Here is a 27,144-nt window from a genome sequence, read left to right on the forward strand (position 1 = left end):
TGTTGCCTCTAGCTGCAGAAATATTAGGCAGTTGACCTGGCATACACGCCCACGCCCTGACTTCTGGCACTGTCTTGTACAGCAGCCAGGCTTTGAGTCCAGGGGAAGGGGCCAGCGACTTATTTGTGGCAGTGGGGCCTCTTTGAAGATGGAGGTTTGTGAAGCAGTGGGTTCATGCCCTGTAACGATGTTAGGAGGTGAAACATCCCACCCCACATTGCATGACACAAGTGGCCAGGTGCTTTCTGGGATGGCTGGATCTTTCTCGGCAGCAGCACGTGCTGGCTGGAGATCCCTGGTCCGCAGGGACTATGTAGAAGCCCACGTCAGGAGCACTAGTAGCTGCAATATTTGCCTTCCTCTCTCCTCTGCTTTCTCCAGCTTCTACGGCACGGGGCTCATCGCCGGCCATGGCTTTACCAGTCCCGAGCGGACGCCGGGGGCCTTCGTCCTGTTCGACGATGACCGCTTTGGCTTCATCTGGCTGGAGCTGAAATCCTTCAGCCTCTACAGCCGGATCAAGGTTGCTTTCCAGAACGCCGAGGCACCATCCCAGGAGGCTTTCGAGGAGATGCTCAAGAACATTCAGTCGCTGGCTACTTGAGGGGCAGCCCCTGGGAGAGCGGGAGGGGCTTGTGAAGGCTTCTGCTCTCCCCATCTGGGGATGGGATGGGATGGGACGGGACGGGGACCCCTGGCCCTTGGTACCTCGGAACGAAAGCATGCACTTTTCAGTAAGGCCTCCACCCCCCTCCCCCCCGAGCCTCCAACTCTCCCCTTCCCCTATTTAAAATAGACCTGAAATATTCCCCCCCCCACCACTTCCTCCTGGCAGTACTTGATAGTCAGTCTGTAATGTATCCCTGGATAGTGGGAAGCAATGGAGCGTGTTTGCTTAAAGAGAATGGACTGGAGGGAAGGGAGGTGGAGCCCTGCATTGGAGAGCCTCATAAATAAGAGGTGGCTAATCCTGTGCCCTGCTCCTGGGAAGCAGGGTCCTCCTCAAGCCAAGCTCATCCTTCAGCTTCTCTTTCCCAACTCCCCATGCACGAGGTCACAGGAGACTGGATCACTTAAAACCCCTCCTGTGCAGCCCTCACCTGCCCGCTCTGTATTGTGCAGTCTGGGCTTGGCTCGTGTTTGTCCTCCCCTCTGGGAGCCTCCCTCTGTTGTGCACGGCCTTGATAGCAAAGCAAGCCAGCTCTGCTGCGGCTTGGTGATGGCAGCAGGCTTTTCCTCACTGAGAATCCCTCACGCCGGCCCCACGGGAGGGACTCGTGCTGCGGTTCGCTGTGCAGGTATCCTTTCTCCGCCTTCCTTGCTCCAGTTCAGTCTCTTCCAATGTCAGAAGGAGAAATCATCTCTCCCTGTGTTGCAGGCATTGGGAACAGCTCTTGGCACCGGTTCAGGCTGTACTTCTAACTCCTTTTTAAGTAGATCTTTTAAAGTTCTCCCTTTAAAAAGAGCTTAGGGAGAAACCCCTCAACCCCACGAACTACTGACTTCCCCTGTGCATGCTTGAGGGCTGGCAGAGCTGGGATGTGGAGTTTCCTGCTGTTGCCTGGTATCTTAAGTTGCCCCTTTCCCACCCCCTCCCTCCCGCTGCTCCCTGCTCAGGGTAGTTAAGAGATCTCTTGAGGCTGTGATTCCTTATGGTGCCACTCATTGGCTCCCTCCTCTTTGGATCCGGCAAGTACAGGGGTGTCAGTGCCTCTGCCTCATGCTTGCCCATCTCTGGGATTCTTGCTTTCTTTCCTCTACTACAATTGCTGACCTTCCCAGACTCTGGTCTGCCTCTGCTACAGGAGGCTGTTGGCCACAGCAATACGGGAATGCAGCTGCTGAGCTCTGCTGAGAAGTGCGGGTAGGAGAGGTAGATGCCCGGAGCACCGACCAGCTGCAAAAGCTCCCGCCACGAGACGGGGTGCTGGGGTGGCCGGATTTGTGTCTCGACCCAGGAAGGCAGTTGTGGTCAATGCCTGTCATTAGAGACCCACGTGAACCAAGCAGTGCATCAGGTGACCTGCCAGCCAAAGCTGCTTTTGGGAGATGATAAGGACCTTTAAAACCTTATAGTATCCCATCTGGGCTCTCCTCCACCTTCCATGGACAGTGTTCTTAAGTGGTTATGTATGATCTTGTGGTATATTAAAGCAAGAGATGAGATCCCTGGCCTGTTTCATTAACAGGAAACGTATTCTCCCTCACCTAACATTAATGTTCTTGCTGCGGCTGCTTCTCCAGCCTTAACATCCTCATCCCGTGCCATGTGAGAGGAGTTGGGGACAGGCTCATGGTGGGGTGCATCACTCACAGGGTTAATTGTCTCCTTGGATCTAAGTCCACAACGCTGCACAGATCAGGGAGATCTTCTGGGCACGTCTTCCTCCCAACCTGACATACCTTAATGTTCCCTGGGCCAGGGCAGGGGTAGCTGTTCATAGGAATAAGCTATCAATTAAGCTGGTTTAATGCAGTCCTTGAGTGTGGTGGACGTTTCTCCCAGCAGAAGGGAGAGTTGGCTTGCATGGCATCCCGGTACGAAGACTTTGCCTTAGTGACAGGAAGTTTTTTGTTGGTCTCTGGTTGCCTGGCTGCTGTGGGCTGAGGTAGGGTTAAAAGGCAGGCTCCTCAATCTTGGCTCTGAATTTCCTCTTTCCTGCAGGCAGGAGGCTCAGACCTATGTTCCAGAGCCCACGTGAGAAATGAGCTGGTGTGAATATCTGGGCTAACTGGGCATCTGCAAATGCAGCAGCCATCTGATGGGCAGAACTTCCACCGGGACCCAACCTTCGCACGAGCGATCCAGTCTTTAGTGTGACCAAATCCTCTTAGTTGTTGTACAGCAGCCCTTAACCCAACCTGCATTTAGCGCAATACAGGTGCTTCACCAGAGGGATTCCTGACTCCCCGGTGCTCTGTCCTGTCCCCGTTAGCCAGCCTCCTTGCAGCCAAACGAATGACGCACACTGCATAGTCAGCTGAATGTGCACAAGCCACCAATACTTATTAAAGCAGATCTGGGTTGCAACTGCTGCTTACACTGCCCCTTGTTTCGGAGTCTGCTGCCCCAGAGCACCAGGCAGGAGAAGGGCAGGGGCCTTTCATGGTGCACTGAACACAGGCTGCATTGTTGCTTACATTGGTGTATGCCCGGCAGCGGCTGGTTTCCAGGCCAGTGTGATTCCTTTGCTCAGAGCATGTTGCTGCATCCAGTTTTAGTGGCAGTGTGACCAAGGTGACAACTTTTCAGAGCTCTCCCTGCCTTTTAGGATGTTCCTTTTCTTTGCAGGTTGCTTGAATGGGCTTCACAGCGTGGGGGTGCCCCAGTCCTGGTGAAAGGCCATGCTGCCAGCCCTTGTTCTGCCAGGGGACTAGATGCTGAAATTGGACAGAGCTGCACTTGCGGTGTCTGGGGGCGTTTCAGAAGCTTCAGCCTGGTGAGAACAGGATGGCTGGCAGGGTATGGAGACCGATGAGGCATTGGGAGCATCAAAGAAAAGTAGAGTAAGGGAAAGTCAAGGGCTGGACTGAGGCAGGACAGGGGGAAGAGGTTTAGGAATATAGGTGTACATGCATGTGTGTGTATGTGACTATAAAAACAGGGCAGAATTAATGCACCTTGTTTTGTTGAGTGATGACTTGAAGCCAGATCTTGCCAGTCATGGAAAGGGTCCACAACACCACCATGCTTCCTCTGCGTGTGAAGCAGCCGTCGGGTTACCTCCTGCTTCCGTGCCCTGTGAGGCGAAGCAGTGCAGCACATGTCCTGTCAGCTGCCTCAAGCCTAGTTGTGCCAACCCAGCGGCATAGTCACTAATTGGAGAATTTTGGGAGGACACGGGTTCAATGCTCGGGGTGTGAAGTCGAAGCTAGTCCACCACTTGCCCCCAGCAGGCCAGGTGTCCCTGAGACTGGCTGTGACGGGTTCCTTGCATCTAGCAGCAGGGCTGGAGAAGTGGGCATAAAATCAGTCTACAGCGGAGTGGAAAATGATGCATCTGATGTCCAAAGGAGCTGATTGTTCCCATCCACCCAGAACTGAAAACCATATGGGGAGAGCTGTATGTCTCACCGATGTGTTTATTCGATGGTTCTCCAGCAGCAGCCGAACAGCTTTGCTCCTAGCAAGCAGGGGTCTCAGTCAGCTCCTCACTTTGACCATTGCTTCCCAGCTGTTGAGGCAGCTGTGTGACTGCAGGCCAGGGGGTGGCATGATGCTGTGACACTGGGCACCCTGGTAGTACCCTGTCAGCTAGGGGTAGAAGGAGGTAATATACCTGCAAGGACCCATTTAGGAAATAGTGGCACAATGATGCTAAGAGTCTGGACTGATCAACTGTCAGGCTCACCAGCAACATGGGCAGGAAGAAGTGTGATCCTACACTGAACTCTGAAGCTGGCCTCTCGCCCTTAATCCAACTCCAGGAGCATATATGGTTGCGCCCCTCTTGCAATGGGCTGCAGTCCCCTTTGCCAGGGGTCACACCAACTTGGTGCATCTGGGGGATGAGATGGCAGCAGATCTGTGGAGTGTGTGTGCATGCATCACAGGGTAGGTCCTGCACCACACCCAGAATCCCAGGCAGGAGGCTGCATCGCTGCTCTGAAACAGCCCTGAGCGTCCTGGATGTCCCTCCGGTTCTCTCCAGCCAGCGCTCATTGCTGCATGCTGGGCACTGCTGAGTTGGCTGCATTGCCTCTCTTCCACGACTGCCCAGAAGGGGTAAGGTGTCCTACACAGTTGGGCTTCTGGGCACCTCTTAAATGTGTGTGTGTGTGTGGTGCCCTTGCAGTAACAGGAACAGTCTGCCTAGTGTTTTGAATCACTTCTGGCTTCCTCCTCGACTCAGACTTCTTTGGGGAAATTTTGCCAGGTTCTTTGTGCAGGATAAAGTCAGTGGTAAGCTCAGAAGGAGCCTGCCATGGAGCAGTCTGGGAGTGCGCTATCAGCAGGAAAGGGTCATAAGTGAATTGAAACCTTTGCCATCTAATTGGGATGCCGCTGAATCCAGTGACAGCTGCAACAGGCCGGTCTAAGTGTGAGTTTACTTCCAGCTCAAGGCTCTTTCAAGCAGGCAAGGAAGTTCAACAGCCAGTTGTGCAGGGGGTTCAGAGGGCAGACTCAGCCTCGCTTGGGTTGCAACTTTTTGGCAAGCTTTGAAGGTGACTTCAGCCACGTGTGTGCGCATGTGGGGTTTGATGTAAATATGCCTTTAGGGCTCTCCCATCAGGGCAGTGGTTTCACAGCTGTCTGTCAGGATTGTGGGAGGGGGTTAGTACTGGGGGAGCTTTTGCAGTCTTTCTCCTCTTGTCGCTGCTCTTGGATTTTGAGGCATCAGAACAGCACTGCTGCAGCTCTGGCCAAGGTGTCCGGGAGGCAGGTCATCAGGAGGGGGGTTGTGACATATAAGTTTTTTGTGACATATAAGTTTTGCTGTGATGATGCAAATGAAAAGAATGGGCTCCGCTTTTGCTTTTGCAGAGGGTTACTATAAGTTCCTTGTTTTTCCTTTTTTTTTTTTTTTTTTTTTTAATTGAAGCTGAATTTCCAAGTCTGGTGTAAGGGCCAGCTTGAGCACCAAACCAGGTTGACTAAGCTCCTCTTGCTGGCGACATGATGATGGGGTGTGTGCGTCTGTGTGATGTTGGGCTGCCAGAGGGTTTGGGTGGCCATGGGATGGGAAGGAGGGGCAGTGACATACAGGACATGGGATCAGCCTGGCATGCAGGGCTGCACTATGTGATTGCTGCTGCTTTTGGCTCTTAAATTAAAATGCAGGCGATGCTGTGTCTCTGCTCGGGGCATGTTCCTTCTCTCGTTGCCAGAGGGCAAAGCGTTCCCATCCTCTATTCGTTCATGTCACTAAAGCTGTCGGCACCTTGTGGCTGCCTGTTCCTTCCCCCAAGCAGCTTCCACTTACCCCTGCCTGGCTCTTTTTCCCTGAACGGATTCTACTTGATGCCACGTAGATCTGGGGTCTCCGCCAGGCCTTTTGGGGTGGGGAAGCTCACGAGGTGTCAGTAATGCCATCTTCCTCACGTTGCCCGCGTCCCCGGGTGCAGCTGTGATCCTGACGTGCTCGATGCCCGGAGCGCCGAGGGGGAAGGCGGATCACTCGAACGCTGCCAGGGTTCTTCCTTTTTGAGTGTGAAAAACCTCTCAAGCTGCAAAAATGAACCCAGAAATCCCTCTGCAGCAGGTGAAATCCTTCCTAGGTCACTGCCCTTGGGGGTGGGCAGGGGTTGCCTCTGCTGGGATTGGGTTTGAGTTTGCAAAAGGTGATTGGTTGATTTTTATTTTTTTTTATTCCCCCCCCCCCCCAACACCTCCTTCCCCTTGCCTCCTACATCCAAGGCCTGACTAAGGAAACTGTAAATGCCTTTGTGTTACTTTGCACCTGCTCATTGTTTCCCAAGGAGCCTTTTTTTGGTTTCAGCCAATAAAAATGGGGACGTTTTATGACCTCCGCTCTGCTCCTGCTTCTTTCCCCCCCAACTCGGTGGCACTTGATATTTGGACCCTTTTAAACAGGCCAGGCACCATTTGGGCTTCAGTGTGGGAGGGTGGGATTGCACTTGGGCTCGGATAAGGGACAAAGGACTAGGTGCCGGTTGACCCAGCGGGGCTGGGTTTCGGGGGTGACTGTCTTGAAACGCCTCCCAAAGGCGCCTGCATCCTTGCCAGTCGGACTCTGGTTTTCCTGGCATGTCAAGGCTGCATCCAAACCTTTGGGCCATTTTAGGTTCCCGGTGCGCATGGCCATTATTACAGGTTCGGTTTCCTTTGAAGAAAAGAAGATGCTCAGATTTCTGCAAAAATTTGGATCACTACCTTGCCCCAGGGTAGCACATGATAATCAAGCTGCAGCCGATGCCCCTTGTCCAAGTGGCCCACACGTGCAATCAGACTTTTGTCTCTCTCTGAGTATCCAGCAGACATGACGATACTTTCATGACGATACAAACAGCAGGGACCAAACGGAGATCTTTTTTTGCAAGCTGCATCCACAGACTTAAGCTCTGCCTACGTGCCTTGCCGAAGTGCGGCTCTGCACGAAGGTTGTGTGGCTGTTCCTTGCGTCTGTGTCTGTCTCTAAGCCTAGCTTTTCGCTGGCTGAAAGAAGAGGTTAAAGGGAAGTGCAGTGTTTGCCTGTGGACCTATTTGCCCCAAGCTATCAATAGTGAAGCAGCTGCCAAACCCCTGCGGCACCAAAAGGAAACCATACTCTCTGTCTCCGCCACGTCTCCCTGGTATGAGTGGTGTTGAGCTCGGTGACGGCTGTTACTGCCCCCCTGAGATGGACGGGGCAGGTCTTGGTGCAGGACAGTGCTGCACAAGCTCCCCATACAGGCGGGGTCCTTCCCGCCAGCATGTGCGACCTCCCCGTGAGCCTGGAGAACGGGGGTACAACCTGCCCGTGACGTTTCTGCGTGGACGAGCTCAGGTTGGCAGCCGATGCATTATGACTTCCTTCCCTGCATGGTGGAAATTTTAGGTGATCAGATGCATCACAAGCTGTTGCCACAGGACAAAAGGCCCTGGCATGTGTGGGAGCTGGTACCACCAATGCAGGGACCTGGGGGTTGGGGGTTTGCTACTAGGGGGTGATTGCTATAAACCCCAGGCTGCTTCGCTGTGGCTTGTGGGTTGCTTTCCTGGCTCGTGGTCCATCCCATCTGAGGCTGCCAGGGAAAGAGGGAACATGAAGTAGGACCTTTGACCTCCTCGTGCCCTGGAAAAGGGCTTCCCTAACACCCCTAGAGCCAGACCCCTATAGTGGGGGTGTCGGGATCTGCAGCCGAGTCCATCACATATGCCCATGGGCAGGGACAAACCCGGGACAGCTCTGCCCTGCAGCCTTCCCTCTGGCTTTCTGCCCCAGGCAGGCTTGAGCCAGCTTGGTCCTTGCTGCTGTGACTTAAAAACGTCTTCCTTTCCTGAGGAGTAACTTGCCCGTGGAGCGGGGCGACGTAGCCGGGTGGAAGCCTTTGAAGTGCGGCACGCGCAGGGTTCAACGTCAAACGTGGGCGATCCAGGTTTTGGCAGCGGGACCCTGTCGTGTGCCGTGTCGGGGTCGACCGCATAGTTCTGCAAAGAGATGAGAGGATGGATTTGTGTGGGGAGGTTTAGATGAGAAGGATCCTGCCTTGGGCACAGGGTGGGACTAGATGTGGCCTCTGGGTGTCCCTGCTGTGGGATCCTGATAGAGCGGCAGCACCTCATGGGTTTGCCTCGCTATCAGGGAGACTCTGCCCCTCCTGTGAGCTCTGCTGTATCGACCCCTCGCCTGCACATCTGCCCCTCGCTGGCTTTGCGCAGGCTTCTAACTTGCAGCCCTTGTTATTGCAGCCCCCAGTAGCTAACGCATCTGCCCTGACCCTTCCTGGACCGGGTCTGCTCGGGGCAAGGACTAGCTTGACGCCGGCATGGTTTGGGGTCGCAAGTGGGCTCCACCCGGGTCGCCACCTGAGAGGGAGCAGAGCAAACGGGTTGCTTGTTATCTGCTTGTGGAGAAGCGTGGCCACGAGGCGGCACCAGGGCTGAAGGCAGGACCACGCAGGAGCTCCGTTTGCTCCCCTGGAGTCGTGGCTGATTTGCCTCTGGAAGAGCCAGGCCCCCTCTAAAACGCCGCTAGGTCAGTGTCTCCTTTCTGTCTTTCATTCAAAGGGGGCTTTTCCCTTTGTCTGAGAAGGTCACCAATAGAGCATGAGATCTGATGTGCCCATGGTCCCTCTACGTGTGACGGGCAATCGGGACATCGGCCTTCGCAGCCTTTCACCCCGGCGAGGAGGTCCCGGAGGTGTGAGAAGCCGTACAGCAAACCACCGGCGTAAAGGATCCTACAGCTGGAGAAGGGGGCTGGAAGAGGTCACATCTAATCCACCCCCTGCTTCAGACAGGATCAGCCCTGCTCACAGCGTCCTGTCCGATCCATCGCCTGGTCTACGTCGGGCGATGTCAGCCCTGTGCTGACACCCGAATCTGCGTCAGGTCGAGCAGGGGGCCGCAGCAGCCCCCGTCGTGCTTCTGTGAAATGTCGTCGGTCGGCATCGTGCCCTCGAGGGCCTTGCCGCCCACGAGAACCAGATTCTGCTTGCCACGCGGGTGTAAATCCGGAGCGCCTTTGGATGCAGCGTGGGGTCTCGTGGCGCCGGAGCCGGCTCGTGCAAAGGGAGGCCAGCAGGTGGTGCTCCGAGATCAGCAAAACCTGCTCCTGCCTGCGCGCTCTCTGCAAGCAAGCGGCCGCAACCCCCGATAGTTGCACGCTGCTAACCCATGGGGACCCCAAATGCACTGGCCCAATGAATCGATGGCGCCTTCCTGCTGTTCCCCCCTCAGGGTTTGTCCGCAGGTTCGGGTCTGGGAGACTTTGGGGGGATGCTCGCCTCTTCCGTATGGGGAACGTCAGCGTGGCTCCCTGTGGGAAGGACAGAGGGGCTAGGATTGCCGCAGATTTGCTCCGCATCCTCCCTACTGTCCTGCTTCTGCTGCTCTGCTGTCTGCTCCCTGGCCTGTGCATCGGCTGCTCTGCTGTCTGCTCCTGGCCCTATGCTCCCTACCCTTTTAGCTGCTTTCTGCTCCTTGCCCCATCAGCTGTCCTGCTGTCTGCCCCTGCACTGCTGGACCCTTGCCAAGCTGTCGTGGGCCATTTGTGGCGCGGATGCATGTTGCCCCCCACCCCGGACCTAAGTAACTGCAGGACAACCGTGGAGCACGATTTATTGCGGGGCTGAAAGGCAGAGGGTGGCTCTTGCGGGAAGCCGAGGAGAACCTCCCTCTGACTACAGCTGTGCTGGGCCCTTCACAAGAGAGCCTCACCAAGGCTGGGATGCAGCGGTGCAGGGGCTTTCAGGGCATGGGGGGCTGCCTTCGCAGCACCGCTCCTGTCCGACAATGGCTGGGATGCGCCGTCCAGGGCGAACACATCCAAAAGCACTTGCAGTTGCTACTGCGGGGTGTGAAAGGGAAGCCTCGATGCAGCCTTGACAAAGCCTTTGGTGGGTGCTTTTGCAATGAGCCTTGAGGCCCGCTGGAGGAGAGCTGTGCCCGCCTGCTTGCGCTCTGCACGGGGCTGCAGCCTGGTGTGTAGTACACGTTCGAGCTGCACGTGGTCAAATGCAGCAAGGGCTTTGCAGCACAGCCAGGCCAGGCTCGGCTCTGGGGGTGGGAAACATTGCCGTGGCATGCAGCTGAGCATGCAGCAAGGGAGACTGGAGCCTGGTGCTAGGGCAGGAGGGCATTGGCTCAATCAAGGAGGTGGGGGAGAGGCCTGGGAAAGAAACCAGTGCTTGCACGGCTCGTGGATGCCAGGATTTGAAATGGCTCGGGCTTGGTCACGTCCACTCCAGATCGTGGGCTTCTGCTCTGGGACTAGGAGCAAGTACAAGCTGTCTTTGTCATGCAGTGCCGTGTATAATGATGCTCCCTGTTCCCTGCTGGGTGCTTTCAGGGTAGAAGCAGGACCGGCCACCTGCGTGCTCATGTGGATCTGGATCAGGGTTTGGTGGATCAAAGACCTCCGGGGTGTCAGGTGTATGCAGCCTGGCAGCCATGGCGGTGCTGGCGATTGCATCCAGCTCTTTGCAGCATGAGCAGGTAGCAGGAGCACTGGGTTTGGTGCTGCGTTTACCTTCAGTTTGCCTGCATGTGGCTTCAAATCCTTCATCCCTGAGCCCGCTTGGCCGTGGCGGGGGAAATGCTCTGACAGCAGAGATCCTGCACCGATGTCCAGCATCTCGGCACCAGTGCAGCTGGAGGCAGGGCCCGGGCTAGTGAGGAAAGCATGCTCCAGACACCAAGCAGCACCTGACCATGCTCTATTATTTAAACAGGGAGGTGGTATCTGGTCACCGTGACCTCAGAGGGCAGGCTGGGGAACGCCAGCAGCTGGCTGCAGTGAGGTGCAAAGGCCTGTGGGAAGGCTGCTGGAGGACTGCCAGGGGAGCATGCAGCGTGGGTATGTTCCCATGCACGTGACTCGCTCTGGGCTATGCTACTCTGATCCCAGCAGGGCTCAGCTTTCTGGTTGTAGCCGTGTATGGAGGAGCACCGTGGAGGGGACCAGGGCTATGCCCATCAAGCTGGGGGTATGTAAGCCTTGAAGGCTGCCCTCTTTGGGGCAGGGTCTTGCCACGGAGGCTTTGAGCCGGCTGCTGGACAGGAGCTTGCCAACCGCCTCCATCTATTCGCCCGCCTCTGCTCGCAGCCCCAGCTCTTAAGGCCTGAGCAGGACCTGGCAACACATCTTCCCTGCATCTTTCCAGTGCCCTCAACCCATGTGCTGGGTGTAAATCTCTGATCCGTCACTGCTTCCACAGGTCCTGGGCCATTTGGCTCCATCCCCTGCGTTGCAGTGGGTAATTACAAACGTCCCGGGATCGGGGGTGGGTTGCAGCGAGCGTTTGAACCGGCTGCTTGACGCGTGGGCTGAGTCTCCTGCCTAATGACACCGAAATCCAATTTCCTACCACGTGGGGAGCAGGGATCGTTGTCGCGCTTCCTCTGTGGGGTCTGGCTGTTGCCTCCTGCAGGAAGCCTGGCCTCTCCACTGAGGCTCGAGCACAAATTAATACAGGGTTTGCTGGTGAGTGGGACCTTGGAGCGTGTTGATTAGGGACAGGAGGGGAAAAGAGAAGTGCCAAATTGGCTTTGTTTCCAGGTGCACAGCCCCGCAGCATGGGAGTAGCCTGGGGTGAAGAGCAACTGCGGTGCTTTCTACGGGGGAACGTGCCAGTGGGAAAAATAGCCATGCTGGATCAGAGCCAGTGCTGGATTACCATGCCGTTCAAAGCATCTCACGACGCATCGCTTGTCACGGGGCTGGTGTTTGGAGTCGTACCCGGGCCCATCCTGTTTCCATTCCTGCCCGGCGTAGGGTGAGTGAGCAGCGCCCCGGCGCAAGCCCTGATACCCGTCTTCTGTCTCGCTGCCTGAAACCCAGTTGTTTGCACATATCCAAGGCCTCGAGGCAGCGAGATGGAGTTGGAGGCTAGCAGACAAGGCCAAATCGAACCTCTGCGGCCATGCACAAAAAAAGGGGTGGAGGAGATGGTGCTCAGGTGCAAGGCTGCAAAAGAGACCCACGGAGCCTGGGATGCAGCTGGACTTGTTTCATCACCGGTTCTCAGGCCTCAGCCCTCCCCACCCACATTCATTGATCAAAGCCAGAGCTGAGTGGACTGGGCTCAGGATTCAGAGTAGGGGTGGGGTATCTCTTGCCGTCAGCACTGTCTGTCTGGAAGCAGTGCTGACTTTGACCTCAGGGCAAAAGCAGAAAAGATCCCATGGTGTCTATTTGCCTGTGCAGAGCGAACCGCCTGACTTCCTAACAAGCTTCACGGGGCGCTCTTTTGACAGGTCACTAGAGCTTGGGAGGGAGGGCTGGAGGCTTGCATGAGAAATAAGCCTTGGCCATGAGAAGAGAGAAGAAAACGATCTTTAATAACAGAGTTTTAAAATCGTCTATGGTGAGGGGCAAGAGTTTGGTAGGCTGGCTCTCTTATTGGACCCACTGCTGAGTTGGGAGAGGTTAGACAAGCCTGGTAACAACCCTCTCTCCTTGTTACTGGCCTTGCTGTTCCACCGCTCGAGCTCACCTTGCTTCGGCAACTCTGATGCCTACGAGCTGCACCTCGGGCTCCTGTCTCATGGCCCTGCGGCCTGTTTTTCACTCTTTCCAGTGCAGTTTATATATGTTTTTGCTTCAATCCTAAACTGAAGCACACAGCCCCGGGCCCTGGGTGTAGTCATGAAGCTCCTAGTTCCTTTGTAGCCTGAGAACAACACGTCGTGTCCCCCTCTGCCCTCCGCTTTTAGCATCTAGCTGTGCCCGAGACGTAGAAAGGCGGAGGTCCAAGCTAAGAAGGAGATGGCTGCTGGCTGAGAGAGGAGGGGAGGAGGAAGCAGTGTAAGGGGCAGGCTCGCCTTCCCCTCCCAGCAGCAGCCTGGTTCCTGGCGTGGATCCAGGTTTGGCAAAGTGGGGTGGAGCATCAACTCATCGGGCAGGGGCATCTTTCTACCTGGCTCCCAGCCTCTGCCCTCCCCTGCCTCTGGGGACTTTTGCAGGTTCCCAAAGCAGCTGCAAATCCCACCTGTGTGCTCAAAAACACCTCTTCTTTCCCTTGCTGCCCCTCTTTTGGGTGTGGGGGAGAAACTTAGAGCCCCCATAGTGGGGCTTGCCCCCGAGAGCTGGCAGGCACGGGGTGGTCCTACCATCTCTCAATGCCACCACTGCCTGTCAGCCTCGCTGGAGCCTTGATTGATGCATACTGCTCATGCAAAGGCTTTGCTAAAGCATTGAGGCCTGACGAGCAACCCTGACCCATGCCCGCACTCCTTCCATACAACGTGGCGTGCTGGCCAGGATCCTGCCAGAAGATGGGAGGGGAGATGCCTGTGCAAGGCATAGGATAGTCTAGTACTGAGATGATGAGACTAGAGCAGGAGCACCCAGGTCTGGATGGGAAACAAGCCCCTGGTACAGGACGGCTGGAGACCTTCCAGCTGGCGTGCGGCAGGGAATGGGTCTTGATCGCCGTATAAAAGGAGGGTCCCTGCAGCTGCCCAGGGGAGCCTGCGCGGTGGTGTGCCCATGACCATGCCGTGGGTACAAACACCTTAACTCCTGGTCTGATGTACTCGTTAGGCCAAAACCTATAATAGAAAATGCGGGTTGGAGAGACCTCAGGAGGTCACATGTAGTCCAAGCCCCTGGTCCAAGCGGGACCAGCCCCAACTACATCACCCCAGCCACAGCTTTGCCTACCCGGGTCTTCAAAACCTCCAAGGATGGAGAGTGCACCACCTCACTGGGTGACCTGTTTCAGTGCTTCACCCTGCTAGTGAGAGAGCTTGTCCTAATATCCAGCCTCAACTCCCCTTGCTGCAGCTTGAGCCCATTGCTCCTTGTCCTGCCATCTGCCCTCACTGAGAACAGCCCAGCTCCATGGTGCTCAACCCTTTTTGGACCAGGACCCATTTGTAAACATTGATGGCCGGTGCTCACCCAGTGCCTCCCACCCCAGGGCCCAACCCTCCAGTGTGTGGGGCAGGAGGTGGGTGCTGGGCAGGGGGGGCCCAAGCAGCCTCTGGTGGGCTGGAGCTCTGCCAGCCTGGAAGGGAAACCCACCTTTCCCTACACTTTTCTCCTTTAAAAGAGAGTCCATTTCTGAAGTTTGGGGACTGGTCTTGATCCCCGTATATTTGTGACTAAGAAATCTGTGACTCGTAGACATCGGGGCTGGAAGGGACCTTGCAAGGTGTTTCCCTCCCAGCTCTTTAAGCGGGTCTAATACAAGAGACCCGATTCACCCAAAGCACCTTGTCTGCCCAGCAAGATAGGCATGGTCTTAAAAGCACGCAGGGCATGTGCTTGCACCACTTCTAGGAGAGGAGTCCGATTCCACTGCGGACAGCACAGAAGGTTTCCCCTCCTTATGTCCAATGTAAAACGGCCTTGCAGGAGTTTAGCCTTGGGGTGAACAGATCCTGCTGCACTGAAGTGCCCCAGCCCTGCGCCTGCGCGTCTCCAGGCTCTCAGCCTCTGCGCAAGTCCAGCTCCATCCTCTTTGCAAGCCAGGCCCCTCTCCCCCTGCTCTCCTGCAGCAGGACTGAGCCGGGGGAGCAGACCCGCACCTGGCCCCAGCTTTGCCAGAGAGGCTGCATCTCCGCATCCCCGGGCTCCTGTCCTGCAGCACCCATGGGTCATGCCAAGCTGCGGGGGGGAGGTCACAAAATCATAAAATCCCAGAAAATTCAGACCCCATGCAGTCCACCCCCCTGCTACAAGCAGCCCCAGCCCCAGGGCTTGGTCTTCCAAACCTCCAAGGATGGAGATTTTCCCCCTTTTCCAGCACTTCGCCTTCCCGGTGGGAAAGTTTTGTTGCCAGCCTCAGCTTTCCTTGCTGCAGCTGCAGCCCATTGCTCCTTGTGGTCTGCCCAGCTCCATCCTCTTTGCGACCTCCCTGCAGGGAGTTGAAGGGTCGTGTGCGGGGGGCATGCCGAGACGGGGTGGTTGCAGGCACTGGAGGGGGGGTTTTTTGCAGAGACTCTTGGTTTTCAGTGTGCTGAAGTCTAGCAGGAGGCTGGCAAAGAGCAAGGCACGAGGGCCGGGAAGGCATCCGGGTTGGAGCCCCCTCCTTAGCGGCTGGCGTGGCTTTCCCGGGAGCAGCCGTGGGTGCTGCGCTGGTGGGAGCTTTTTTGGATCCGGGCTCGGTTGCCTTCCTCAGGCAGGGGCTGTGCTTCAAACAGGAGCTGATATTTGGGGCTGGGCCCTCCCCAGGCAAAGCAGGCCTCTCGGTGGCCTGTGGCATGGATGTCCCGAGGCAGCCCCCTTCCCCCTCGTGCTTCCAAGCTGGGCGTGGGGGGGGGACTAATTTCCAATCACCGTTGAAACACATCACGCGTGCAGACCACGAGACCACGCCGCCACCCGTGTCAGCGTGCTATACGCCCGGCCGGCATCAAACGACCCAGATAATAGAATAATATAGAAGGTATCTAATAAAACCCAACGGCGTCTCGTTAACCTCTGACCTGAGGCTACCGCGGCCCGTCTTATGGGCCGCTGCGGCCTAGGCGGCATCCTCTGGGGGATGCTGAGCCCCTGCAGCCGGGTCGATTTTAGGAAGCGGCTTTGTGCGACTTGGGAAGGGGAGGCTGGGCGTTGCGGCGTGGGACGCTGTCGGTGCCGCCCCCCCGCGCCCGTGGCCTGTGCAAACGCCAGGCAGGAGGGAGTGCCACCCGGCTCAGCCCCAGGGCGCGGGGAAAAGGAGGCGAGAAACCCCCGGGCCGGAGCGACCGGTACGTGCTGTGCAGTGTCCGTCGCCGTGCCAAGCTGGCTCCTGCACCGGTGCCAGGGGACACGCAGAGCCGGTTGTTTGCTCCCCACCCCTCGCTGCTCCCTCTGGCCTCTCAGCACAGGCTTTGAACCAAACGACAGGACTTTCCAGCTCTCTTGGCAGGCCGGAGCGTGCGCGCCTTTGCACCTGTGCAGTGCCCAGGGCAGAGGGCCAGGGCGAGCCTCCCTCCCGCGGCCCCACCTCCGCCTCCGCCCTGCGTGATTCACTTTCCGGGCCGTGCGAGGTAGCAATGGCAATCGGGGCTCTGGTGCCAGCAACGTCTGGCTCAGGCCGCGCCCGGTATCCGCCGAGGGGCAGGGGCGTCGGGTCTGCGCTGAGGCCGGGCTTGCTTGCCCCGGAGCTGTAAAGCTGCAAGGTGAGCAGGCCTCTCTGTACCCAGCTGGGCTGTGGGAGGGCTGCCACGTGGCACTCATCAGAGGCATGCTTGCAAGCCCGTGATCCGGATCCGCGGCCTCTTCCCGCAGCCTGCAGCCCTGGAGGCGCGGGGTTTTTCTGGCCGTCTTGGCACGGTATTGAAGGACGGGTTAATTTTGCACGAGCTGCTTCTCAGGGGCACCCCCATCGCCGTGCAGGGACAGGGCGCGACTCCCAATCGCGCTCGTGGTCCTGACAGGGTGCGGGGGCTGGCGTTAGCTGCTCGCGGGGCTGTGGGGAAGAGCATCCCTGCTATTTTATACTGGCTCGGATCCCAGCCTAGTAACCAGGCTGTTCAATGCCCAGCTGCTGCTTGCTTGCTGCCTTTCCCAGGAGCCGGGCGCGCTGAGCCGGGCTGCAGAGTAAACGCAGGGCGAGGACTGGAGCGGAGCGTGGGGCGCGCTCTGTGCAGCGCTTCTGGACCGCTCGGTGCCTTTTGAACCGTTGCATGTGGTTTCGGGGGCTGTTTCCCCGCCTCCCCAATCTGTTTCTAAGCCCAGGTGGACCTGGGGGACCCACGCTTCCCTTTTTGCAGGCTGCTGGGTGCTGGAGGTAGGAAAGGACACGGGGGGACAGGGATGTGGAGGCCCCGGGTTCTGCGAGCAGCCGTGCAAGGGGCAGGCTGGGGACCGGGCTGGGCGTTTACCACCTGTTCCCGGAGCCGCGGGACCGGGGTGCACCTTGCAACTCTGGAGCCCTGGGCATGACCTGGCCTTTGGCGCCTGTCTGCAGAAGCGTGCCCTTCCCCTGCCCTCCACGGGACCAAAGCATTGCACGGCCCTCGGGAAATGCAACCCTGGGCCGGAGGTGGGTGCATGAGAGGAGGCCGCGACCTAGGAGCCTTGCCTTCCTGGGGAAGCAGGGAGAACGGAGGTAGACAAGCCCTGGAAACTGCCTGCGTGCCACAATCTTTGAGCTGTCGGCAGCAGGGGCTTAGCGTGGGTATTGCCGTCACTGGCTTTTTCTCTACTGGGGTGCTTGGGAGGCTAAAGGAGACCCCCCTGTCTCTGGAGCTGTACAGTCACCGAACAAAACCCAGAGGGCTTTGTCTAAGGCAAGGAGCCCCAAGAGGTGGCCGCAGACAGGGGTGTGTGACGAGACGGGGTGCCCATTTTAGAGTTGTGGAAACTGAGGCACAGAGCGGCAGGTTGCAGAGTGCGCAAGACGTCTGTAGGCTTCCAAGCTCCAGGCGAGCACCCCGTCTTGTGCGAAGGGGTCGAGCCGCGCTGTCTGCCGGCTGGGGAGCTCGAGCGGTGTCTTATAATAACCCTCCGTGGCCTCTGAGTAGCTTGAGCGCGCGCCGGCGGCAGCGAAGAGCAGAGAAAGAAGCCTCAAGCGGGCGCCTCACGGGCTCCTTTTGTTCCTCTCTTCTTCTGACAGTTGTCATTTCAATTATTCAGGCTGCTTCCTGGCGCAGCAGGAAACGCTTGCAGAAACCGTCTCGGGAAGGCGAGCCTCCCTGCACTTCTGCTCTCGGGCGGGCCCGTTGGGGAGCGCGAGCCCCCCGCGAGCTACAGGTGAGCGAGTCTCTCGTACTTCAAAGCCTGCCGGCGAATGGAGGACGGGGTTGTGCCGGCAGCCAGATGCATTTGGGTCACGCTTGCAAGCGTAAAGATGCTGCGCTGCCCAGAGACCGGCTCGGACGGGGCAGGCGATTATTTCGGGCGGAGGGCCACTGACTGGGTTTTGGCAAGCCATCAAGGCCACATGACAGGCAGCCTGGGGCAGCTAAATATTCATTTTCTAAATTTTTTAGGGGCTCCGCAGGCCAGATAGAGTGGCATCTGGCCTGTGGGCTGCATTTTGCACACCCCTGGGCTCGGAGGTGCAGGATAGCGCAGACAAAACCTGCAGCGGAGGAAGAAGTCTCGATTATGTCGAATGGCTTTGGCCCATCGATCGAGGGGTACTGTGAGCGCGGGTGTAGGAGTGACTGACAGTGAAGCATGGGCAAGACGGCTGAGTTTTGTTTTGTGAATCTAAGACCTTGAACAGTAATGACTCCAGGACTAATGAGATGAGATCTTTTGACTATTTTTAGCCTAATTCGTGGGTTGTTGTTTTTTTAAATTTAATTTAGCAAGCGAGCGGACTTTGCTCGACTCTTCAGCTGAATAGTGCTGAATAATGGAGCGCTAGGCCCTAGCGTATTAGTTAGGCTTCTAGTTTCTCTTTAACTGGAGAAAAATGTGTGTTGTGTTATAATGGCGATGGGCCGCGCTATCACACGACCTTTCCTGTGCCCCTCAGTGCCTCCCTGCATCTCTTCCTCCGCTCTTCATCGCTTCCCTTGGGATCTTTCGCCCTAAATGCACACCCTGGGAGCTCGTACCTTCCTGCTCGTGACCCCTGCGGCCAGGCTAAAACCCACCAACACCTGTTTTATACAAGCGCTGTGAACTCGACACGATTTGAACCCCCGCGTCCGCTTGCCGAAGTCAGGGGGACGGGCTTGCGGCTGGAGAGCACGAGATCCAGGCTCTCGTTCCAGCTCCGCCACTGACTCATGCAATAGCCTTGGGCCAGTCACCAGGTGTCTTTCCACCTTGATAAAATTAGAGGTGCTTCTGGTGTGTGAGGCGCTCTCGGGAAGCGCGGTGCACAAGTAGGGCATGAGCGCTTCTAAAAAGCAGCGTCGCCTGTTGGTGTGAAGTCTGACTTTCCCGGCTTGCGTTGTTCAAGTAAATATAGAATCCAACCCGCCAAAATCACTTGCTTAATTGCTTCAAGAAATGTCATCCTATTTGTAGCTGGAGAAGGCCTTTTTTCCCCCCACCCTTCCTTCCAGTCTGGGCCGCTTGCTTACAGCAGTTATAAATTAAATGCTCCTGCCTAAATATTTATGTAGTGTGCCGTGCAATTCAAGCAGATCTTAATTTGTGCGCGTGTTTTTTCCTTACCGTTGTAGACACTGTGAGCCGCAGCGAATCCCAGGTGCTCGCTGAATGGAGCGGCCTGCATCTTACCTCTTGTTTCGGTCTCATAGCGTGAGAGGACAATGCAAAGGCTGGTGTCTTTCGGATGTGATGAGTGCACGTGGGTGGATTTCTCTCTCTGCTTTTATGTCTGTAGAGATTAGCACCGTGGCTGTTGCATTTGGAAAACCATCGATGCGGTAGGTTGGAAGACGGTGCCGCAAGGTTTTTAGGTGGGTGACTATAGTTGAAGCAAAGAAAAAATGATTGTGATCCTTTGGCACAGTCAAAGTACAAAGCGCATGGACGATAAACCACTGCCACTTATTTCTGGAATCGGGAACCGTGATAGAGGTGGTATCTTTTATTAGACCAACTAGATTTTTGCAAAAAAATATATATATATATTTGTTAATTGCAAGCTTTTGGGCACAAACACCCTTCATCAGCCCTGATAAAAGGTGTTTGTGCCCAAAAGCTTGCAATGAAAAGATTTTTTGGGGTCTGATAAAAGACATCACCTCTGGCATGAGCCGTGATTGCTTTTTCCTCTAGACTAATATGGGTACAACTTGGGTACCTGACGTATTTTTGGGTGGTTTTTCAAAGGTTAACTGGGAATATTTGACCCCGGTGGGTCTGGAGAGGCAGGGAATGGATGCTTGTTTGCTTTGCCACGTAATAAAATCCCTTAGGGCCACGATGCCCCTGTTGCTTTTTGTGACCCCCTCTTTCCCCTTGGGGCTGTCAGCCACTGCGTGAGAAATGGTGAACTCGAAGCTCCTGCTACGGTTCCTGCTGAAGAGCCATGGAAAAGCTGCTGTCCTTGGCCATGTTCTCCTGCCTGGCCAAAATTCAGCGATGAATACGGTCTCGCTTGCAGCTTAATTTGGATTAAGGAGCAGTGTGAATGTAAAAGGTAACACTGGAATAGCTCCATGCATAGCCCAGCTCCAATACACGCCAGATCGTCCTTCGTTCAAGGACTGCTACAAGCCTTAATTAAGCCTCCCGGTACCCCAGAGAGGCAGGTCTGTATAATGGTGGACGAGGCCATGCAGTATCCTTTCTGGCAGCTGGAAAGATCCAGCATCTGGGGTCATTGTTTAATGTCTTTGTAACCAGCAGAGTAAGACCCGTCTTATTTCGGCAGCAATAAAGATAAGGCTAAATTGTCGCTCGCCAATGCAACCTTTCTGCGCTATCTCACGCTTGGCCGCGAGGTTGATCGTGCCCAGGCTTAGCTGCTCACGTCCTTCCCCGCTGCCTGCCTGACAGGTGGTCTCCTCAGCTGTCAAAGTTTTTAAACGGGCTCCTTTTTTCCCTGCCATTTCATTGCGTGTTTGCCCCGTCGCACGCTTCCAGAGCAGAGCTGATCCTTGCGAAGGACCTGCTGCTATTCCTTCGACTGCTTTATAGAAACCCGCCGGCGGTTTCTTCCCAGCTTCCGAATCCCTCTGCCGTTGCATTTACCTGGACGCCAGGTTCGCCGCTACGTGCACGCGCTTTTGCAGCCGCCCCAAGCATCGTTGTTCTGGCAGTAGAGAAGGAATGACACCCCCGGCGTGCTGTCTCCGTGCAGATCTGCCCCGCTCCTCCCAGGCTTTTATTCTTTTCCGGAGCATCTTCCAGTGCTTCCTGAAGCGTTCCCAGGTGAGGACTAGGAGCCCCCATTAAACATAGTCCCTTGTCACACAAGGGCTCACGGCATTGCCACTTAGATGCTGCTGTTAAGCCTTGTTCTGGCTCATGTGCTGCATGTGCCCTTCCCAGGTGCCCAAAACACCAGGAGGAAAACCAAGGGTGTTGCGTGTTATTGCCCCTGCTCCACCGACTGCCCCTGCTGTCACCTGAATGGAAACCCCTTATTTCTTGGGGAGGCAGTTAGCATGCAAGGAGTGCTTTATTTGCCCGTGCATTACTATTGCTGCTTTCCAAAGCATGCTCAGCCCTTATCTGTGGGGTCCATGCCCTTCTGCCTCTGTCGAGACTGGGCAGGTGGCCTTGCGCTCTGGAAAGGGCCCCGTATTGCCTGGGATGTGGGCAGCCCGTCGATGCAGACTACAGAGGGTTGCACCATTGTCTCCAGGAAAAAAAATAATCAAAATGACTAAACGGACCCGTGTGGTCTGATTTGTAGGGTAAACACCGCACGTGACGATGACACTCGACAGCTTGAAATCCGTGCGTTCACGTGTCCGGCTGGACATCTCGGCAAGATGGAGCTCCTTCCCCGGGATGTCTGGTGCACGGGTTTTGCTGTTTTCCGCTTGCTGAGGCTCGTTTTTGCTCTCTGCAGATTGCGCTGGGGCTGAGGGTAAATATAGCACGTTCATCCGAGCCTGATTCAGGCTGATGAGTCACTTGCTGATCTTTTAATGCATGCGGCAGGACAGCTGTTCAGAGCAGCCATAAACCGCGGGGAGCAGCAAAAGCTCTTTCCCTCTGCAAAGAAGTTGCTGCGGATGCACAAGCTCGGGTCCGGGAGCCAGCTCTCTGCAGCTCCGTATGTATTACAGGAGGTTTTGGGGGGGAGGAAGGGGGTGGCTGGACACGGAAACCTGGGTGCATGCGACGTAGTCACCGGCGCCCAACAGACAGTCCACGCGGCGCGCCTGCGGCTGCCTGCGAAATCACGTTGCAGCTCAGCGGGTGGGGAAATGGGGCTGGCACATAGTTTGTGGCTTTGTCAGGCTGAAACCATTTGGTGACATGGTTTGATAGTTGTGTTTGGATGGGGCCGCGATTCCCAAGACCAGCGTGGAAGAGGTGGGGGGGGAATGGTCAGCGACCTGGGGGGCAATCTCCTGAGGACCCCGGCGCTCCTCTGCTTGGCGCATCTTAAAACTAGTCTAGACGTGGGGCAAAGTGGATGGGCGGTGGGAATGGTTTGCTGGTGGGGGGAGTGCACCAGCTGGGTGCATTTGGCGGCCGAAGCACCCTGCCCTCCTGAGACAGCGTGGCGGGGGAGAGGGGGGACCCAGCAAGTGTCTTTCTTCCAATCTCGGAGCCGTGTATCTATGAGAAGTTGACTCCAAGTGCTGGCAGAGTTTATATGTCTTTGCCACCAAAACCTTCCCTAATCTGTATGTCCCAGTGCCTTTCAAAGCCCAGTGAAGCCCTGCTGTGGTGTGACCCAGCCTACTGCAACGGCGCATCATCCACAGCGTTGAAAGCCGGTAGCAATGCCTCGGGGATGTGTTTGGTTGCCGTGTTGGACAAAAAGAAATGCAAAAATCTAGAAATCTTCTGCTCAGAGATGATCCCTTTTATTCGCCCAACTGGGAAATTGCACAAGAAAAAAAAGTTGTATTTTATGCCTTGCATTCCTGTAATGCCTTCCAGCATGCTACGAGATTAATGAATGTCTCAGCAATAAGGAAGTGCTGCTATCTTCAGAGAGAAACAAGGAAGAGAAGGGATTTTCCCAGACCTCACAATGACCACCGAGTAAATAGGAGCATTTGCTGAGGGACTTAATTCCACCCAGAATGGATTAGGAGGGAGAGAAAGGAGAAGCCAGAATAATGGCAGGCTTTGATTTTTAACAGATCTCCTGTCTTGAATGGCAGCGTAATAACCTTTGCCGCGGGGTTTTCATACTGGCTGGTCAGGAGCAGGAAGGACCTGATCCGGGCAGGGCAGAGCTGGCAATTGGTGATGCCGGGACGGAGACAAAACCCATTGTTCTGACGGTCGGGGCTTTTCCTCTGCGTCTCGAGGGGGGCATTGCTGAGGTTTTTTATTTCTAAGTCGGAAGAAACCGTCGATCTCCTTTCCCGGCAAATCCCAGCCCGTTTCCCAGGCTAAAGCACTTGGGGGGAAAGGGGCTTGAATCATCAGCAGCTTTGGCTTCGAAAGGAAATCCGAGGAAATTGCTTTCTGCGCAGTGAGTACTTGGAGGTGCTGCTCGGCGAGGGCCCGGGTGCCCTGCGGCGACGTGTCTGCGCTCAGCGCCGCGTGGAGACGGCCACCCTGGGCCAAATCCTGCCCCGAGACGCTCGCCTGCATTGGCTTCCCAGGTTTGCATCATGTGCACGAATTTGCAGCTGACACATGACCGGAGTATGATGGAGCGGTTCACCCTGGATTAAAATCCTTGTTGCGAGGGGCAGGCCCATGGCCGGCTCTCCCCAGCTGGCTGCCTCTGGAGCCATCTTTATTTCCCTCCAGATCCCACCACGAGCTTTGAGGGGGGATCTGGAGGGGCAGATGGCTCCCTGAAATACCACTGAGTAGGGGAGCAAATTCATGATGCACTGCCAAGGGGTAGCTTTGCCCTGCGTTGCAGAGGTTTACCCTGTCCAAGCATGTCTCTGCTCTGCCTTGGCTACCTAGCGAGGTCATGTTGCTGTGTAGTCGCCGTGCTATGGATTGGCACCTGTGGACCACTGCTGCCCACCCAAGCCGGGGCAGATGGTCAAGCCGGGCCCAGGCCAGATTGCAGCGTTAGGGGCCGAGAGATGGTAAATGCCGATGCTTTGCTAACGTCCCTGAAAGAGGGGCTGAGCAGATCCCCTCCGGTGCATCTGGCCGCGTTCCCCATTCAGCCCTTCCTCCTCTCTGCCTCTCCGAACCGGCGTCAGAAGATGTGAACTTGGCTGCGGAAAGCGGGCTTGGATCCGGCCTCATCTTGGAGCCGTGCCGCGCTGTCACTGCACAAAGGAGTGGGCTGCGGCAGACCAAGCCGCCTCCGAAATCTCCATCAGCAAAACTGCCCCCGTGCGTGGCGAGGCGCGCAGACGCCCGGTGCCGCCGGCTGTTGCGCTCTTGGTCGGGCAGGAGTGCGCGCCTCTCCCCGGGGGCTCGCGAGCGCGCCGAGACCTGAGACGGGACCCCGCTCCGCGGCAGCCACCCGGGACTGACATCTGAGGCTGGGGATGCCGGTACTTTGGGTGAGGCAGCAAGGCCACGGTCCTAGACTCTGGCAGGTGCCGCCCAGCCGGGGTCCTGTCTTGCAAAGCCCAGGGAGTTGGCTTCAGGACCCCCGGCCAGATTCAGATCGGGTCTGTCTGCATCCCCCAGGGTGTAGCCGCCCGGGGGAGTCTCACGCAGTAAATTACTTGTGGCTGGAAGGTGCTGGCTGACTCCTGGACTTTCTCGGTGGCAAGGCCTCTTGCAGAAACGACGTGGTAAGGGAAGCCGATGGAGGTATCGGGGCCCGGCTGCCTTCTCTTGCGGAGTTAAAGTATTCCTTCGGGCATGTCCGGCCGAGCACGGGCACGGGGGCACTAGCCAACGGTCTGGGAGAGTTGCGCTCCGGGTCCGAGACCTGTCATATGGCATCACTTCATAGAAATCAGGGTTGGACGGGACCTCGGGAGGTCAGCCAGTCCAACCCCCATCCCTCCCAGCGTAACCGCGTGGGGGCTGGCAGGGTGCGCCGTGCAGCAGAGATGCCGAGGCGGCCTGTTCTCTTCCGCTCGGTTGTTTTCAAGGCGCGGGGCTGTCTCGCATCTCTGCACGAGTCCCCCGGCTCGATGCCTGATGCAGGCTGACAGCTCCGGTCCCGCGCCCGGTGCTGCAGACACAGCAGGGCGTGCGGGCTTGGCTGCGCCGCAGGTGCTTTGACTGCGGTTAGGGGTGGGAGGTTGGATCTGTACAGGAAGAAGCGGCCGGGTTTGGGGCTGGCAGGGCATGCCTCCGGGGATGGGTCGTTGTCGCATCCTTTTCGGGACAGGTGAAAACCCGTGGATCTAGGCAGGGAGCTTCCACGTGCACGACCCGCGGGGCGCTGCAAAGCCGCAGCCTGGAAAGCTAATTGGGGATGTCTCCGAGCCCTCGCTGCAGAGATGCTCCGTGGCAGGCTGAGTCATCGGCGCCGGAGGCGGGTGGGAGGCACCGTTCCCGCCGGGGAGTGACGCAGGTTTCGGTGCAGGGCTCTGTCCTTTTATTTGGCACAAGAGCGGGCTTGTCTCTGCACCCGCTTTGTCCCTTGTCCAGGCTTGGAGGCTTTAATTCCACCGAGCATCCGCGCGGTAAATGATGGGGCTGCAAAGGCCTGAATGCCCTTCCCCGTCCACCCAGGAGCAGGGCTGGGCTGCTGGACACCCCCTTCACAGCACAGCTTGAGTTTTGTTATTTGTTATTAGGACGCTCCTGCAGCCCCAGCTCTCTTGGGCCGCGGGTTTGGGCAGGGGACGCTTAGGTGCATCCCTGCTGGGATGCGCTGCCCCTCTCGGAGGCTGCTGCGGAGGGCCTGGGCTGGGCACCGAACCGTCTCCCTCTCAGCTCAGGCCAGCTGTGCAGGCACCCACAGGGACACCGTCGCTGGCAGCAGAGGATCTGGGGTAGGACAGATGAACGGAGAGCCTAGCGTGTAGCGAACGGCCTGCCCAGGGCTCGTGCTCAGCACCGGGGGGGACTCTTCTTCCACACCAGGTGTGCAAGCTGCCATTGCGCCCCCGGCAGTCGGGGGAAACCTGCTGCTTTCTCTTCCCGGGAGACCCCGAGGTGCTTCTCCAAGAGGGAGGGCTCGCCCACTTCCAGCACGCGCCCGTGCTCTCCGGGCAGGGACTTTTGTTTCACGCATCGCCGTCCTGCCTGGAAGAGGAGCGGCACTGCGGCCTCCTGGGTGGCTTTCGTTCCCTGTGCACGGGGGTCTCGGACTGCTTCCTGAGCCATCGAAGGGCTTCTTCATTGCTCCCCCCGGACAAACCCGGGGGCTTCTCTGTGCCGGCGTCCTCTCCCCGCTCCGCCAAGGGTGCCGTGAACGGTACCGCTATGCACCGAGCGATGCTGTGCCGGGGGCCAGTCCTGGCGGGACAGAGATGGGCATTCGGCGCCTTTGACACGCCAGCATTTACCGCTGGGATGCGCCGAGGCGTTGAAGCCTGCGCGTAACCGCACGCAGCCGCTCGCCAGCTGCTGACGGAGGGGGAACCCCCCCAGATCCCTGACCTTTTAAGTGGGAGAGGCCTGGTGAGCTGAGTCAGTGCGAAGATTGTGCACCACTTGCTAATTGGGCCTGGGGGGCGGGCGCTGCTGACAGGGGCTGGGGAGGAGGGCGCGCGGGTGGGCGCTGCGGGAGGAGCGGCCCCTCCTGCCCGAAGCCCGCGCGGCGTGGGGCTGGGCTGCTCCGAGACCCCGCAGCTGCCTGGACTTTGCATTTTCGCCCCACGTCCCTGGGTTGAAGCCCGTCGTGGCTCAAGCGGGCCGCTGGCCGCCCCCGGGAGAGCTCAGGTAACGAGGGGCCTTGGTGGGAAGGGTCAGCCGAGGGCCGGAGGGGTCGGCGGTCTTGCTTGCAGGTGCGCGAAGGGCTCGGGTCTCTGTTGAACCAGCTGCTGGTCTGAGGGGCTTTAGGGCTGCTTTTGGGAGAGGTGGGTTAGGCACCCCCTATGGCCCTTCGGCGTGGAAGTGCTGACCGCTGCCAACTCGGCCGGCACGCGTCGTCGCAGCCAGCGCCCTTGCTCTGCGCCTCGTGCTCGCTGCCTGGGAGCTGCCCACCAAGACGGCGCAGCGAGCGTGCGGGGCGCCCCTCTGGGATGCGTGGGTGCGGGCTTGCAGGGCTGCGTTCGAGCCGCGTGCGCTCCTCCGAGCGGGCTGGCAGCTGCCGCCCTGTCCCGCCTGCCTCTGCTGCGGGTGGTCCTGGGCCGCTCCGGCCTGCCTGCCCCCCCGGAGCCTGCCAGGGCCGGGGACACGGCCGCCGTGCGGCTCCCTGCACAGGGAAGGTCGGGGCGACGTGGTCGTGGGGCAGGCTGAAGCCCCAGGGAGCTCTGCTTCTGCAGACGTGTGTGAGATGTGCAGAGAGAGAGATGCACGCACACACTCAGGCACCCCCCCCGAGACACTCAGACACACACACACATGCACCCAGAGATACTCAGACACGTGCACACACCCAGAGACACTCAGACGCATGCATATACACACACATACGCTCAGACGCACACACATGCACATGTCTCCTGAGACGCTCAGACACACACACATGCACCCAGAGATACTCAGA

General features: G+C 57.4%; 2 protein-coding genes across 9 annotated transcripts in view; both read left to right on the top strand.

Moving 5' to 3' along the window:
• The window catches only part of FBXO31 (F-box protein 31), a 29,041-nt gene extending 22,575 nt beyond the window's left edge, over positions 1–6,466 (top strand). For all 3 annotated transcript variants that reach the window (XM_090062719.1, XM_090062720.1, XM_090062721.1), the window contains one exon: positions 382–6,466. In XM_090062719.1, the coding sequence (XP_089918845.1) occupies positions 382–604 (223 nt within the window). In that variant the 3' untranslated portion in view covers positions 605–6,466. The remainder of the gene's footprint in view (positions 1–381) is intronic.
• A 9,617-nt stretch (positions 6,467–16,083) lies between these two features.
• KIAA0513 (KIAA0513 ortholog) overlaps positions 16,084–27,144 on the top strand; it is a 47,562-nt gene continuing 36,501 nt past the window's right edge. Inside the window, exons 1-2 of one of the 6 annotated variants that reach the window (XM_090062488.1) lie at positions 16,084–16,219; positions 17,679–17,795. The gene's annotated coding sequence lies outside the window, so the exon portion shown is untranslated. Of the gene's footprint in view, positions 16,220–17,678; positions 17,796–21,413; positions 21,511–21,588; positions 21,700–22,729; positions 23,216–26,261; positions 26,376–27,144 lie in introns of those variants that run through there. The other 5 variants (XM_090062491.1, XM_090062493.1, XM_090062489.1 and 2 more) reach the window with 5 other exon arrangements.

This window comes from Crocodylus siamensis, chromosome 9 (assembly GCF_052110815.1).
Source record: "Crocodylus siamensis isolate JL-2025a chromosome 9, ASM5211081v1, whole genome shotgun sequence".
NCBI lineage: Eukaryota > Metazoa > Chordata > Crocodylia > Crocodylidae > Crocodylus > Crocodylus siamensis.